The sequence below is a fragment of the Protopterus annectens genome, chromosome 10.part0 (genome assembly GCF_019279795.1).
Source record: "Protopterus annectens isolate FY-2018-M chromosome 10.part0, PAN1.0, whole genome shotgun sequence".
Lineage (NCBI taxonomy): Eukaryota > Metazoa > Chordata > Ceratodontiformes > Protopteridae > Protopterus > Protopterus annectens.
Genome location: NC_056744.1, coordinates 482,758,724 through 482,776,554, shown reverse-complemented (window position 1 = coordinate 482,776,554; position 17,831 = coordinate 482,758,724). Strand labels below are relative to the sequence as shown.

The following is a 17,831-nucleotide window of genomic DNA, read 5'->3' as shown; positions in this document are numbered from 1 at the left end:
AGCTGCAAAGGCCAATATATATATGCTTTTGTTAAACTCTTTGAAAGCATTTTTGAGTTATCTGACTGTAGTTTCCTTCATTAATACAGTATGTGCAGACATGCAGTTCTGTAAGTATCCATAGAGGCTGACAGAGATAATCTATGTTTACAGTAGTGTATGCAGGGTCGTAATCCTAATCTGCAGTATAAAGCATTATCTGCAGATCTAACTCCACCCTGCTTTCCAGTAAGAGTTGACTATTGATCCCTTAGCCTGAAACCTTTGTCCAAGCAGTGTGATTCTGATTTCAGGTCTGTTTTTTTGATGATACTTGTAACATGAGGTAGATTTCTGTAGCTAATTTGTGTAGCAGCATGTTACATATGGTGGTTGAACAGCATGTGCTTGATTGCCTTAAGCAGTTCATGTACCTCTTATCATTGATTCCATTAGTTGGGGTTTGCCATCCCCTTGGTCATGCTTAGTTTTAAAGTGCAAAAGGTTTTAAGAGGGGAACCAGCCTCCCCCCCCCCCCAGTTCTCGATTGAAAGATTTACACATTAGTGGGAAGTTATTAAACTTAAGCATTTAAGGTGAAGCTGCTTCACATCTGCTTGCATTTTCCAGTCTGCAGCTTTGCCAAGCAGAAGTTAGTAGTCCTGCTGTGTTTCTTCTGTATGTAATTAAATATGATTATATTTCATTTGTACATGTGTGTAGGTCACTAAAACTTTAAATTCTGTAGCACTGTGGGCTCTGCTGTATTAAAATGCTGGACGTAGACCAATATGGTGTTAATTCAGCGTTATTTGCATAGATTCATAGGTGTGTACTAAGCTAGTGGCCCTGGAGCCTTTACAAGCCTAGCCCATAGGATTACCCTGGCATTGTGCCACCCAACCTTAGTTCCTAGTGCCTCTGTCGAGTAGAGCCACTGGAGTGATCCCCAGGGTGAATATTCTATTTCCCATCCACTCATCAAGATTTCTCTTGAAGAGGGCTAGTGAGGTGCTCTGCTTGACATGTATGGGAAGTCTATTCCATAGCATGGGCAGTCTCTGGGTTATGAACCTGTAACTCCATAGACATCTTAAGTTTGGTGTTGATACTTAATGCTACTAGTAAGTGTGCAGTATTCTTCCACTCGTGTTATGACATAATGTTTTTTTGCTTTTTGCATAACAGTCTTACTTATATTTGACATTGTATTACATTAAATAGACTGCTGTGGACTGGGTGATTGTTCTTTATATAGGATGGGGGCACAAGTCATCTCAATATTCCGTAATGAAATGGATGCAGATGAGTTATACCAATCTGCTAAAAATCAGTTTTGCCTACCTTTCCACCTTGGGACTTCAGCTGTGTAACTGGGCACTTTTTTTCCACTTATGAGAGCTAGCCACTGCCAAGTTCTTCAAATGAGAGCCTTTTTTACTTTCCACAATCTCTGGTTTGTCATCTTTGCTTAGAATTGCTTGCAGGCTTGTCAGTATGTCCGTAATGTGATTGATGAACAAATAAGGATGAAGGGAGAACAAAGTCTGTATTTCCTGCATAATGGAGGAGTTTGAGTCTGTGAGTGGCCAGTGGCCTATAATTTCTTGATTGATTTATTATTTTTTTTATTTAACATTTGTTTAGTGGGAAAGTCCGACTGGGACAGAGCCCATTTTCAGCAGAGTCCCAAGGAGAAACATTCCAGACAGATGTCTTTGGAATATGTCTGTAGTGGTAGTCTCCAGCTCAGAAAAATGGTTTCCTAGACATACCTCATTTTGATTGCTTAGTCTGTCTCTGGATGTTAGGAATCCTATCTGTTAAAGAGCCCTTTTCGTTTTGTTGGTATCCTCAACTTGACCTTTTTTTTTTAATCAGGAAGAAAATGGCTCATTTTAAGCCAGCCACATTGGAACTTGTAGGCCATTGATGCTGCACTTGGCGTACACAAATGAAATGGACATATATCCATGCAAATGGTGCATAGGAGCATACACTGCTGTGGTTGTGGCTCATTATGTACAGCACTTTGGGAGGGACAGAGTATACAGAGTGTAACAGAAAGTTCCCTCAACACACATTGCTCTTACGGTCAAGGTAGTCTGAGAATTAATGAAAGAGGCAAGAATGATCATGAAGGTAGGTTACTGAAGTGCAACTAATGGGAAACAAATTAAGGTTTTGTTAGATGATCCTGGAAGCACTGATAGAAATGTACAGACTTACTGTGGCTATGGAAGAGAACTTTGCACCCCACACAGACTTCCTACACCTTTTTAAAGAGTAGCTACAGTGGTAGAACTGGCAGTGACTCGTATTCTGCTTGGACCACTTTGACTTTTTTATTTTATTTTTTTTTTGTGGAGAGTGGTTAGCCAGTTTTTTTTTTTTTCTTTTTTTCACAGTAATTACAACACTGCAATTACATCGCTGTAAGTTTTTGTTAAATGAAACGTGCAGTATTTTTTGAAGCTGGTAACCAACAGTAAGCGGCACTTACAAATCTAAACTGTTAGCAAGTTTGTTAAATTTTTTAAATATGGGCCATATAATTTACCTTGAAAGTTTAGGACTTAGTCTCTTTTAGGTGGTATGTGTAGTGCCTGTTTTGGCTATGGATTACAGGCAGATGCTGGCTGAATGTAGGGGAGTGCTGTATCATGCATCCATTGGTGGTGTGTGTGGGGGGGGGGGGGTTTACTGCAGTTTTAGTAGCTGCTTAAATGGTTTATTAAAATATGCAGAGTTTTCTGTGCAGTGTTTATTTTCCCCCATTTACTACAAAGGCAAATCATTTTATGTCTTTTTTTCTTTCATGTAGGTGCTGGCCATTTGGGTAATGTGAAAATTACAACAGCTCATCAGGGACCTGGAACTCCAGCACGTTGGGTGGAAATGTGTACCTGTCCTACTGGGTACTTGGGGCAGTTTTGTGAACGTTGTGCTCCAGGTTACAGGAGAGAGACACCAAGCCAGGGACCCTACAGCTCTTGCGTTCCTTGCATTTGTAATGGCCACAGTGATTCCTGCAATCCTGAAACCGGTGAGGTGTATTTTTAATAATAAATTTATTATGAAATATGCAGTCAGTTTGCAGAGCACTTGAAAACTGTGATCTAATACCTAGTTGATCATGAGGTAGCAGATGTATAGGTAGTTTTAAGGCCTGGAGATGAGCAGAGGCGGCCATCTTTGGGTTGAAAATGGAAAGAGGAAAGGGAGACATGAAGTAGACCAAACAGTGTCTCATGTGCTATCCATATATGCCAGGGATATTTTTATTCTGTAACTGGGTGGAGCTACTTAACATCATGGGAATTACAGCAATAATGTCAGTTAGTTCCAGACCTTCCCATGCCAAAGTCAGTGGGTGTCTGTCGTGATCACTGCACTACTGCCATCATCAATTATAACTAGATTTCAAGCAGAAAACCCATCCTCCCTGCTGCAGTGGGCAAGCTATTTGTCAACTACTGAAAAGCCTTATGGATATTGTTATGCCATGTTATTTTCTGTATAACTGTATTCTGCTCTGTAGTATCTTTTTTTCCTGAAGCTTCTGTATACTTTTTTCTGTGTTATGGCTTGATATCAGAGCAGTAACTGGCTCATCTAGCACCAGGTGCCGGTCCCTCATAGTTGCAGTCTTCAAACACTGGACAGATAAGTCCTCAATGGGGAAAGCCTTCCAATAACTTTTATTTTATGAAGAAAACTTGTTTTTTTTTCTGTGAAAATCATTGTGTTTCACTAGGAAACTGAATGTTTTGACTGTCACTGAATTTCTAAGGAAGCTGTTATGTTAATGTTTGTGTGAACCTTATGAGAAAAAGTTTTACTTTGGACAGAAATTTAATTTGAAAGGTAATTTTTTGTGTGTTTGGAGCAGGGTACTATGTTTGTGGAGGACTGTTAGTGGTTTACTTGCCTTGGAACCACTTGTTCTGTACCTTAACATTTTTTGACTTGTTCGGGCTCCATTCCCTGTTTTTGACATCTCTTCCTTGGCTTACCTGTGGAGCAACCACAGATCTCAGCAAGAGTACTTTCCCCTGCACACACAAAGGACATTTAAAGGAGTATTCAGGAGTTGGGTTAGCTCCTATTCTATCTCCTGCGGGCCACTTCTTGTTTTTCAGTCCACCCATCTTTTTTCTCCAGTCCTGTTGTAGCTTTTATTTTTTGGTCAACAAAGAGATGGCCATTTCTACTGTGTCTGTAGGGATGCCCTTGGTGGGCAAGGGAAAGCCACTTTTGTTAGTGTCAGGGGAAAGGGCAGGTGAAGGGTCTTGGCCGGGGAGGGAAGGTGAAAACTGGGATCAATATGGCTTATATGAGGCAGCCTGTGTTTAGGAAATCTGTGCTCAATAAAAAAAATAAAAAACCTTTGGTATCTCCTGTTCCTATTTCTGTGAATAGGGCAGACTTGCTGGGATTTGCAGAGGAACCTAGCAATGTTTTTTCTTTGCCATCTAATTTTTCAGCATGGTGAGAAAAGAAAGAAAGAAACCATTCCCTTTCTGACAGGTAATTTCAGTCGGACCAGCAGACATTGCAGGGGAATGGCTGAATTCTTCAGAGTGTTCTGATTGTAAGGAAAGTACATTGTTAGACTTCCCTGCTGAAGAGACTTATTTTTCTAAGACTTTGTATAAGATGAAAGAGGATGTTGAAAGAGAATGTTCAGTGAGACGAGAGTAAAGTTGTGTTGTACAAAAAATGTTATGATTTGTTGCATTTAAGAGATGCCAAAAGATGTGGCTTTTCCTCCTGCCATGCCTGCCTTAGGGAATATTTTTCTGACTGCTTCTACCTTACCTGCTGATTAGTCTTCCTGCTCCAAGGAAGTCTGAAAAGTTATATGAAGTTCCCCAGACAGACATGTATGCATCATCTAATCCTAAAGTAGATCTAGCAGTTATCTTTCTGTTCAGTTCTGTTTTTGCTTAACCAATTACGACTGCTAACCCCATTCCCCCTGACAAGGATAGGAAAGCAATGCACAAGTTGAGTAAGAAAAATGTATTCTTGTAGTACTTTTATCTTTCAGAAAGATAAAACTGTCAAGCTCATATGTTGAAGTTTTTGTTATCTTTTGACAACATGCTTAAGTTAATGTCTGTCTCTTTCCTTTTCTGAGGTAAACAATTCATTAAATGCTTCTGTAAAAACTGATGTCCTTCTGTGTTATTGTTGCAGTATTCCTAACATAAGGGATCTGCTGCCAAGGACAGACCATCATCTGGCCAGCGTACCAAAGTCTTTAGTATCTACAGGAACCGTATGTCACAGTATGCTTCCTGTGCAAGGAGTAGAGCATAAAGGTGACATATGGATGCACACACTTCTGAACTTCTTTGCCACCAGTCTGAATGCCATCATTGAATGTCAGTCTGAATGCCTTTCTTCTGTGCTGGTTACTGAGCTGTTTTTCAGATAAGTGCCCTGTTGGGGGTCCTTCCTTATCTTTCTCTCTTACCTTTTAGTGTTGTTGATTTCATGTCATCCAGAAAGGGAAAATGTCAGTGTGGGAGTCAGTTTCCCCATAAAGATAGTCACGACCAGTGTCTTTTCTGTCTGGTGCTTTCCACGACCATACACAATGTTGTGTATGCCAAGCACTTGTCCGTCCGACCCTGCATATTCACCTGTCCTCCTTGTCTGTTTACCTTGAAAACTAACATCTTAAGCTGTTGACTTAGGGTGCTATGGTAGTGTCTTCCCATCCTGAGGGTCAGCCAAGAAAAAGACAAAAAAACTCAGGTCTGATATGGCTGCTGTCCAGCCTCCCCTGACATCTTTCTCAAGGCTAATGAAACCCAAAGGATTGTCCGGTCATTGCTTCTGATTCCTATGCCGTGACCCCATCAGAGTCAGGCATGGATTAGATTTCTCACATGTTCCCTAGAGGCTTTACAGATGTCTGCTTTTCACATTGATGGTAAACTCAGCTGATTATTTCCAAGGGACCAAAGGTGATTCTGCAGGTATTGGTGAGGGAGGAGATCCCTACTATACCCCAAATGAGTGTCAACAAGGATCCGACCCTCCCAGGATTTTTCATGTGGATGTCCCACAGGAAAAAAAAAAAAAAAAAACAGAATCCAAGCATATTTCCCCAGCGTTTAAGGTTCCCCAATGTAAATAGCAGGATTTTACTCAGAGGTTGTTTAATTCTTTAATGGCTTTAAATCCTCATCAGTGTTTTTCTGTGCCTGCCCCTCCTTGGTCTTTTTGTCCTCTTAAAAGGCCTAGGGAGGAGGATTCTTCTGAGGATTAGGATTCAGGGAAAGAATCATTAGCCTACTCTGCTCAGATCCTTTCCCCTTTGGACTGTGGTTCAGAGAAGTATGATTGTATTAGTCTAGATTCCCCTCTAGAGGAACTATCCTATGGGAGTACTGTTTCCCATAGGATGAGATTCTTTAAGTGGGATTGTTCTCAGGTTTTTGATATTCAGAAAAGGCATTATGAGCTTATCCTAATGGAGTCTCCCAAGCCATCTGCTGTTCCTCATGTTCTGGCTGCTTTCCTGGATACTTTTTCAGCAGCGTCTGTAGCCCCTGATTCTCAGCCGCAGTTCCTAAGAAACCTAATAGATTTTACAAGGTGTCTGATGATTGTAAATTTTTGTATAAATGCCATTTTACTGATCCTTCTGTGGTGTCTGAATCCTCTGACAAACCCTCAAAGCTGTTGCCCTCTACCAAGTTTATTCCTTTGAATAAGGATAGTTGGACCACGGAGAGGCTTGCCAGAAAAGTCTGTACTGTTGCCACCCTGTCTTTTAGGTTCTGATGAAGTCTGGTTCATGTAACCGTGCTCAACTGTATGTTCTGAATAAACCTGTGTTTTGGAGTAACTTGGTTTTCTTCTGCTGGTGTGTACCCATTCCGGTTGTTGTACCCTGTCTTTTAGGCCTATTAATTATCAAACTCATTTGACCAGGTATATTTTAGCTGTCCTTTCTCAAGTTTTTCAGGTGATTTCTGACCTTTCTGATTCTGAAGGGTAGGCTTTGGGCCCTTTCCTTGTTGGGTTCTTCCTCTCAATTTGCCCACCACTCTTAAGTGCAGTTATAATACAGCTGATGCTTCCTCCAGGTCCTGCTGCATTTGGTTCGGTTATGAGGCATTACTCTTGGCTTCATTTTCAGGCTTTACCCGATGACATTAAGGAAATTATTGGATGTTCCTTTGGATAGTAAAAACCTTTTTGGTACTGCTGCTGAACTTTTTAAATCTTTCCAGGGTAAAGGAAAAGCCTTGCAGGAGTTTAAACATATTTTTGTTTTTCCTATTCCCTAATTTCACAGGAATTACCTTTCCAAATTTGCTTTTGTTGGCAGACTGTCTTGCCACTCGCCACTCCGCCCAAGATTAAAAGGGTAATAGACGGTTGCCTCCTGCTAAATCTACATAGACCCCGTTTTTCTAAAAACAACCTTTTCAGGGCAAGCCAGGTTCCATTTGACAATTTGCTTCCCTTTTCCCTTGGCCAAGTTCTCTTGTCCCTTCGCCTTTCCCTGTGCCTTCCAAATTGGTTATGGATCACACTAGATTTTTGGGTTCTGTCCATTGTCCGCCACGGGTATTTCATGGTTTGGAATTCTCTTCTTCCCTTTCTGGGCATCCCTTAACCTCCTTGAGTACAGCGTCCTCTCTTCCCAGAGGTGGTTTGTTCCCTCTTGATCCAGGGCACCATTCAGGCTGTGCATTCTGCCCAAGAAGGGAGGGATTTTTATTCTAATTCTGAACCTCTCTTAGCTCAACACCTTTCTCAAGGTACCTTCCTTTTGGATATTGTTTCTTCACTGTGTCCTCTTCTTCTTCCCCAGGCCTTTCTAGTTTCTCTGGATCTCAGTGATGCCTACCTTCATATACCCATCCATCCCCTTTTCAGGAAATGTTTGCATTTCTCTGTTTCGTCCTTGCATTTTCTGTTCTCTGTTTGACATTTCATCTCTCTGCTGCCCCAAGGGTATTCACCAAATGCCTCGATCTTGTCATTGCTTTTTGCAGTATGAGAGGGGTGTAAATCTTTCCTTCTCTGGTCGATCATCCCGTTCAGGCCTCATCTCCCAAGGATGTGCTTCAGGATCTCCGTTTTACTATTTCTGTGCTGCAGAGTCTGGGGTTCACCATAAACTTTCAAAAGTCGGTCTTGACTCCTTCTCATAATCATGTTTTCTTTTGTTGCAGGATCCAGAGCTCCCCCACGCTGGCATCTCTGCCTGCCCCCAAGGCCCTGTCTCTGATTGCCTTTTTCCAGTCTCTTCTACCTCTGGATTCAGTCATGGCCAGGGACTTTCTCGTGGTCCTCAGGTTTATGGCTTCCACATTCCCATGCTGTCTCTGGCCAGGCTTCACATGAAAAAGCTTCAGTGGTAGCTGAATTCAGTGTGGCTTATATATTTTCATCCCTGGATTTCTTAGTTCCCTTTCTTCCCTGTCTCAAGCTCAAGCTTCAATGGTGGATTCATCAACCCTCTCCCAAGCTGAGGCTTCCTTTCCAGTCTCAACTATGGAGCTCTTTACAGATGTGTCAGACAGGAGTGGGAGCTTCCTTTGGCACTGCAATCTGCAATTTGGTGCAGCATCTGTGGCCTCTCATCAGAGGTTAGACCACATCAGCCTCAAGGATGTGAGGCTCTGCTTCTATCTCTCCAGGCTTTTCATGCCTTCTTTCATCACAGGGCCTTCAAAGTTTTCATTGACACTGCCACAATAATGTGGTATGTGAAAATTTAATAAGTGATGTTACTGTTTTTCTTACTGTGATGGCTCCAAAGTCTTCTTAAGACACTCAGTCTTGCTGGCTGGGTTTTGCTGAAATCAAAGTCTGGTTATAGTTGCATTCACAGTCTGTTGCATACAGACACTTGCAGAATATACACTGATGAGAGAATATACTTTGCAGTACCAAACTCAGAGCAGTAACAAATAACTTTTTATAACAAACCACATGGACTGATGTTGCAGCTTCAGGTACTGTTCTACTTTACTTCTTGAACAACATGGATGATGTGAGAGATATAACATTTACCTTGGAACAAATGTGTCCCTACCAGTACCTCTAACATAACTGAATTAATACAGTTCTTATGTACAGTTCTAGTCACACACACACACAGATTTCCTCTTGGTATTCTATTTTGGAGAATTGCTCATCCTGTAGAAACAATGCTGATTGTTGCAGATGCTGACTTGATGATATTATTTTTAAGCTTCCTTGCTTAACAGTGTCATATTATTCAGATTGTTTTCCTGTTGTCCAGCCTTTAAGGAACCAGATTAACTTTTTTTCCTTGACAATGTGAAAACATACATCCTGCTTTTACATTTTTGCTCTTACTGACAATGTAATAAGAGTTCAGCTTTTACATTTTTGCTGATTCTGTAGGAAGACATGTCCATTAAGCAAGTTCCTTATTTTTCAAGCCACAGTTATTTAGTATGGATGCTGATCACATATTACTAAACTTTATTTCTACATTTAAGCAAGCTTTATTGTATACCTTATTTATGTTACATGTTTGTAACAGAATTACTTTCAACCTTAATATTTTGTTGAGCATATTCTTACAGTCCCTTCTTTTTATTTTAAAACATACTCAATACTTTATGCTGATATGTATTTTTGATCACATTATATAGAAAACACATTAAGAAACAAAATCTTTAGTCTTCTTTTGATACAAGTCAAAATGCAGTTTTACATACTTAATACAGTGATATCAAGTATTACTACTAAAACTGAATATATTTAACTTTTTCTTTTGCAGGCTATTCTGTGAAAATATTTCACCAGTTATGAACTGTCTGCTTTAGTTTTATTTTTTAACTTGATTAATTTATTGTTTTGCAATCACATAATTTCATTTATGACTTAGAACTATTCCATTAACTTTTTGCAACTGTTGAATTAACTATTTACTTTTATTAATCATTTTATATCAAAAGATTAGAGATAGACTAATATCTATAAGAGACAAGAACTATGTGCTACTCAAAGCATTTATACACTGCTGAAAATATACAGTTTCAATATAATTTTAACCATAACATTGTGGTCATGTCTTTGAACTGCCCAGTAACACCTTGGAAAAGTACTGAACTGGGCTTAGATAATAAATATTTGAACGCAATTATTTCAGTATATTTAAAATGGGAGGGTTTAAAAAAACATGATTTATACACTAAAGAATGCTATGTAAATATTAGTCAATTAGCTGTATGAATACAATATTTTAATATAATTTTGCTCTAACTGGGGTAAATACTAGCACTGATAAAATAATGGTCCAAAAACCAATAATAAGACTCTAACTTAAAGGAGTACCGCACCCACAGACTCAAAAAACATGTTTAAAACATCATGGCATGATGTTTCCTACACTTTAACAGCACTCTGGGATTATTTACAGGATTTTAAATATTTTTATATGTAATTACAGACTCTGACCACCTGGAGTACAGCATATTGACGTGGTTTGGATAAATCAGGTTGCCACTCAGTATCCCACAAGTCATTGTTTTGGTAACAAATGCTACATCATGCAGGCCTCCATTTGCCTAAAGCTCTTGTCATTTCATAGATGTTGCATGCGTACAAAGTTCTGAGTAAAACAGAACAGTAACATTCCCTGCTGCTGAATGACTACTTAAAACTGAAACAGTGCAAATGTCACAGAACACACACAAAGTGCTGTTTACTGCTGCCTTTTTTTCTAATTTAGTTTAAATGGCACTAATTTGTGAGACAATGAATTCCAGTCTTTTTACTTCTCCCCTCCCCCGCAACACCTAGCTTCCCTAGCTGTCAAAGTCCTGAGGGTAATTTGACTTGGTAATTTCACTGACTGGCAGATCTCAGCAGGGTGCTTGACTCATGTAATTCAATCTTTGCTCTAGCATTTCTTTTGTTACAGGGGACATTTTTTTTGCTGCACTGTAGCCATGGCCTTACTTCACTGCATTAGCATCCAGTTTATGTAGCAACGTCTGTAAGATCTTGCACCAGGGAGTTAAATAAAACTTTTAAAATACTAAACCAGTTTAGTTCTTTTTCAGTGTAAGTGCTTAAGGTATCACTTCATGCTTCCACCTTGCTAAAATGATTTACATGTGCAAAGTGTGTTGGTATTCAGTGTTTGCCTACATATTTTTAATGCACTGGTTGGTTTGCAAAAAAACTTTTGCAGTGTCCCTGGATTTGTCTTTGTACATACAAACATTGCTATATTTTCCCCTTCTTTTTTTGTGTCCAGAAGTCACTTCTCACAAACTAATATTTTTTTTAATAAAGGACATCAAGGTTAATTTACCTTGAATCAGATAATGGATGACACTGCAAATAATCACTGTTGAAATATTTGTGCTTGGACTAAATCCCTTACTAAATATTTGCCAGACTACAGTTGAATTGGTGCTATGGCTTTAATTATCCACCATTACATACCAGTTTTGCAGTGTAGTGACCACCTGCCTTGCCCATATACCTTTAGCCATGAATATGCAGCTACTCCTGTTCATGTATGTGAATTCATCTTCAGACTTACGGTGTGGAAGCTACACTGAATTCTAGGTGCTTGTTCAGGTTTCACATGGGGCTTGCTTAAAGCTACTCTCAGGTTAAGCCACTATCAATATGTTGCACTGCCACCTCTGATACGAGAGTAATTTTTAATAAGTTTATTCCCACACTGCACACTAAGCGGTATCTGGTGCAAATACAAGAGAGGTATGCAAGCGATACACCACCTAAGTATCATTTGTCATGCAGAATATACAAGTAATACATACCAAATTTCTGTGTTTCAAAACATCGCTGTTACTACACTACTACTGAATAAAATGAACATATTGAAATGTAACATAACCTGTTATCAGATGTAATTACGATTTAATTTCCATGATTCTCTGGCTTTTTGGTTTCACTCACTTAACTGGCTACCTGTAGGTTTGCTCTTAGCTAGTTGCAGTAAATATTTTGTTATCCTTTTGTTTACCTGTTACTAGAAGCTGTAATATCAGTGATACTGTCCTCAACATATTGCTGCCAGGACCCCATAAAATGAAATGCAGCATAAGGGCTTGAACACAACAGTATGTATAACTGATCTAATGTTGCAGCACATTCAAACTTGAGTTCAGTGCAAACTTCACCCCTCCCACCCCCCCGAAAAGGAGAGATAACTATCCCAGCGGAGTGAAGCCTCCCCAGCATCTCAAATACGCAGGTGAAAACTGCTCTGTCTAAAGCTAAGAACACAGCATCCATGGGACTGGATGGTGTCCCCGGCTGTGTGCTACACAAACTCAATGAGGAACTAAACCCGCACATAAGGCTGCTGTTTAATCTTAGCCTTACCACAGGATACATGCCCAAGGAGTGGCGTACGGCAACTGTGGTCCCACTTCACAAAGGCGGTGCTTCTACGGACCCTGGAAATTACCACCCCATAAGCTTAACAAGCCTGATCTGCTTCGCTTGCTTTAGACAACAAAGAAAGTTATTTTCCTGTGCCCCTGTCAAGCAGAACCACAGAAGTGAACCCCGGGGTGAATTACCCATCCAAACAAGATTTTTCTTGAAGAGTGCTAATGAGAAGATAGGTAGTCTGTTCCACAGTATGGGAAGTCACTGGGACAAGACTCTTTCCCTCCAGCATGTTCAGTTTGAGGTGAGAAGGTTTAGGTCCCTAGAGCATGTAGCTTGGAGTGATTGGTATTTCTTTAAGTTGAGCATTTCCAACAGCTCTGGGTTTGAAATAGCCGATGGAGTAAAGCTGGAGTTTTTAGAGACTGTCTGCGTAAGGCATCTGTTTGAGGCCAGTAATTCTCTTTGTGAGGTATTTGTGCAGCCTTTCCAGTTATTGTAGATGTCTTGTGAGGTACATACCAAAAGGGGCGTTGTACTCTATAATGGATCTAATAGGTTCATACTAGGCTATCTGCCCTAGGGCATTTATAAGCCTAGCCAGAGTTGTGTGGCTTTCACCACCCTTTAGGTTGAAGAATACTATTTATTTATTTATTTTATTTTACATTTGTTGACCGGGATAGTCCGACTGGACACATGTCCATTTTCAGCGGAGGCCCGGGGAGAAAAGCTCCAATAGGACAAAGTAGGTTACAACAATTTTTGACAGATAACATACGATTGTAGTTATACATTTAATACACAGATGAGAAAAAAGTTACACTAGTATGTACAATAACAATTGTAAAAAAGAAACAAAACCTTCACATAGTTGGTTTCAGGTAGAGAGTAGATGGCTTAATGCCTAGGTGGAAAGTAAGATTACTGAGGAAATGGAGGAAATATGTATTAGTCTGGATTAGAACATTGGTAAAGCCAGTGGGATTTGAAGTGGTGGGAGAGGCCTTTCTTGAATGTATTTAGGGAGGTGGAATTGGTGAGACTAGGAAGAGAATTCCATATTTTGCCCACTGTGTTGGAAAACAAAGAAGTCACCTCCTGAGTTACAGGATTTGAGCGTCTGTGCAAGTAACCTGTGTGATGATCTTAGTCTATTTAGATTTGTGTAAGGGGTAGTTAATCTACTCAGACCAGGAATGTTGTCAGGTTGAGAGAGTATTTTGTAAGCAACTATAAGTTGCTTCTGTAGGAGTAGGTTTGGTAGTTCTATCCAGCCTAGGTTCTGAAGATTAGTACAGTGATGGGTTTTGTAGGGCAAGCCAGTAGCAAATCTAGCAATATGATTATAACAAGAGAGTTTAGATAGATCCGATTTGTTGGGGTTTGTAAGTATGGGGGAGGCATACAAGAGGGTGGATAGGAGGTGGGTGCGAGCAATAGCCACTTTTGCCATGGGAGTCAGAAAGGGTTTTATTCTATAGAGGGACCCCAGTTTCTTATTAACAGTTTTGATAGTTTGGCTGATGTGTACATCAAATCTGAGTTTGTTGTCGATGGTAACTCCTAGTAGCTTAGTGTGGGGGTCAGGGGAGATGATGGTTCCATTGTTGGATTGTACACAAAAGGGAAAGTTTGGTGTTTTATGGGTAGGATGGAAGAGGAGCATTTTAGTTTTTTTTGGGTTAAGGATAAGTTGGCGTTCCGATAACCATTTCTCAACTGCAGTGAAACAGTCTAGAGTTTTGGATAGTAGAATAGTTGGGGATATATCTGAGCAAATTAATGTCGAGTCATCAGCGTACTGAATACATGTGGACTCTGGAATGACTTTAAGATCATTAATAGAGATAGAAAATAGAAGACGGCCAAGTATGGAACCTCGGGGGACCCCTATGGTGTTGGGTAGGAGGTTTGAGAGCTTATTATGCCAGAGCACAGCTTGTTGCCTATCAGAAAGATAGGCATGAAACCATTCGAGGGTTTTGTTACCTAGGTAGAGAGTTTTAAGGGTTTCATACAGGAGTTTGTGGTTGACCATGTCAAAAGCTTTTGATAGGTCCAAGAAGAGAGCTGAAGATTTTTATTTGTCGTTCCGGTTAAGACTGATAGTGTTTGTGAATGAGAGGAGAGCAGTAGTAGTACTATGTTTGGGTCTGAAGCCGTGTTGTGAGTTGGTTAGCAGATTGTTCTGAGTTATGTAATGGATGAGTTGCTTGTGAATACATTAGGTAGATATGTGATGCATAATGTTTGCAAATGGGAGTGTGTTGGCGTAGTCTGTTTTCATTTCGACAACATTATGAATCGCCAAGGTTGTGAGATGTATCTTGGAAAAAAAAAAAAAAAAGGCCAGGAATATGCCATCACGTTCCCCAAAACTACTACTATACCAAAATTGAAATCCGGCAAATTTACTTCTATTCGCTTATCACAGAGCAGCTCGCAATTAATTAAAATGATCTACATTACATGCATGTAAGCTTTGGTTGAAACGTCCATCATGACACAGCTAGATGACAACTACATAAATGCCATAACCCCAGCAGGAAGCAAAATTACCACCCACTTAAAAACATTAGCTCCAGCAGATCACATGATACAGCTTTATGTAACTTCATAAAAAAATAAAAAAAAAGTGAATAAGCTACTGCCTACAACACCAGAATCCAAAGGCAACATGCTCCAAATACAGCCAGATAATTTAACTAATTAATATCCCATTTCTTACACAATCTACTGCCTTAAATCAGCCCCTAAATAAGCACTGGTAACCCTGCATGGTTAGACATTCCTTTATTTAACTTACCACAAAAACTTTCCAACACAATATTTTACTTTTCTTCCCTTAATGACAGCATACCTTTACTGCATCCGTCATGCAAGTCCCTTCATTTTTTTGCATCAATTTCCTTTACTCTAAATCAGCATTGTAACCTCATCACCAGCACCACCTTTCCATTCTTCTCACATCTTTTAAAATTCTACAATCAAATCTATGGGATTTTCTGGTATACTAAAATATATGTATATATTTAGTTTGTGGATTACAAGAGTAATAAAATGGCAGGAAGGGTGAAAAAGGCATGCATAAAATTTCCCTAGTCACAGGCCAAATAAGACATCCTAAACCTTAGCCCACAATTTCTTCACTGGGCACGGTTCACAGCTAAGCTAACAGGTTCTACTGTCCACAAAAAATTTCTATGGAAAAACAAATATGCAATGTGCAGCGAGTCATAATTTCACTTTTTAAACACCAGTGCATCTACCAAAAATTCTGCTTACCTGAAAAGTGTACACTTCAAATCTACAACAAATCTGTTTCCTACACAACTAACAAACTGATATTTAAAGAGGCTTTGAGATAAATGCTAACACTTTCCACTGGACTCAACCTGGGGCTGGCTGTGCAACTAGGTATCCATATCTCAGCATATCTCTGCATCGGTCCAAAAGGGGCGGTTCATTTATGACCTATCTATTCCACTCTCCCTTCTGCAGAACTAATGTTATCCCCAGAAGGTGGGCATGCAATGGAGATGTGCAGTGTATCACCCCACCTCCAGCTCAGCCATGTCTCTACTGTACTGTAGAGCTCTAAATCAGAATATATTAAACACGGTAAGTGACATCATTAGCACTTAAAGATAAATCTTGATGATTGGATGGGAGATTCACTCTGGGGATCACTTCTGTGGCTCTGCTAGTCAGTGGCACATGAAAATAATTTTCTTGGGTGGCGAAAGCCAGGGTACCTTTGGCTAGGTACTGGGCCAATAGCCTAGTACTTGCCTATGAATCTATGAAAAAAGTAGACAAGCAGAGATAGGTGGGCCTTAATAGAAGCACCTGCCAAACCAGCATTGAGCGTTTCACCCAAATAAAGAAAACCAAAGAAGCATCGAGAGCAAGTGGGTCTATGTTCAGAGAGACAGCAGAAAGAGACACTCCTCCATTTGGATAAGTAGGATTTCCTAGTCATATGTTTCCCAGCCACCTGCAGAACTTGCAGCATGTCCTCAAAGAAATTGTGTCAATGGTGAATCAAAATCCTATCATCCACAATGTCATTTCAAGTGTGGATAAGTGGGGATGGATAAAAGATCCCTTGTCTTGTGTGATTAGATCCACCCTGTGAGGTAACTTGTGCTGATTACTCTGGGCTGGATGCAGATGAGGAAACCAGTGCTGTTGCCGGCAAGGGGGAGTCACAAACAAGATTTTTGGGAGCATCCTCTTTAATTTTTAAAAGGTATTTTGGAAATAGACGAAGGGGAGTTAATGCATAAAGAAACACCCGCTTCCAAAAGAATGAGATGGTGTCCACCTTCTGTACCAGGAGACCTACAACTCCAGCAGAAAACAGAAGCTGTGTGCTGTGAGGGGAGGCAAAAACTGTCTGAAGAGTCACTTGACAAAGATGCACAGAAAGGGCACATGTAAATCCCCTCTAAAGGAACTATAAACAATGTATGCCAGTGGAGCAGGGTAGTAAGTTGAAGAATGGGGGGGGGGGTGGCTTGCAATTACTCCAAGCAGAGAAAAAACACAACCTGGCTTGTGCATTGATCTAAGTGATAACGACTTCTACTGAAGTGAGAAACACAGTGACAGCAAATGCGACTTTGCCCAGAAAGGTGATAATGAGCAACTGCTATATTATAACTACAAGTATTGCTAATTTGATAATGACATTCCTTTCATTACTGCAAAGGTATGCATGCTCAGATACAGGTGACCTGTGAGTTCCACAACTAAGCAGAATTCTGTTGAAAGCAACACACACATTGTTTCATAAAACAGCATATCCCAAACCATTAAGCCAGGCCTTGTACATTCAGATAAATACATACATTGAAATGCATAAGACAATGAACATTTTAAATGCCAAGACATTAAATTCAATGAAAGTCACTTAGCACCTCATCAAGTTGCAGATGACCATTTGCACATCTGCTGGCACCTATTGTTAAATCCATCATTTCCAAAAGACAAGGCTGACCTGTAGCAATTTTAACATGTACACCAACTGACTCAAGCTTCCCTTACCACAAATTGAAATTATGTAACATTCCAAAGACATGCATCTGGAGCGTTTCTCCCCGGGCTTCTGCTGAAAACAGGCTATGTGGAACCTAGTCGGACATTCCCGGTCAACAAATGTTAAATAAATAAATATGTGAAAACATAAATTCTGTGAAACTCGGGGGAACCACAAATAGCCGCCCAAGAGAATTGAGAAACAGAGGCTGGCATGAGAGGACACACATTCATTGTAATGCCATGCTTTATAAAGGTGGACAACAGTAACTGGTGTTGATAATGGTGGACCTGAATGCACATAGGACACAATTTTGGAAATGAGAACTGCCCGGGTCCACATGTGTGGCGATGTAGAAATACAGTCAGAGAGGCCTCTGTCTGCCAACTGTCTTGATAGTAGCCAACACATGGTTCACAATGTG

At 40.1% G+C, this 17,831-nt stretch overlaps 1 protein-coding gene across 1 annotated transcript in view; it reads left to right on the top strand.

Annotated features, from left to right (window-relative positions):
• LAMC1 (laminin subunit gamma 1) overlaps positions 1-17,831 on the top strand; it is a gene marked incomplete in the record, with an annotated part of 2,174,645 nt that overhangs the window by 1,476,580 nt on the left and 680,234 nt on the right. The window contains 1 exon segment of the mRNA XM_044085382.1: positions 2,804-3,025. Coding sequence (XP_043941317.1) covers positions 2,804-3,025 — 222 coding nt within the window.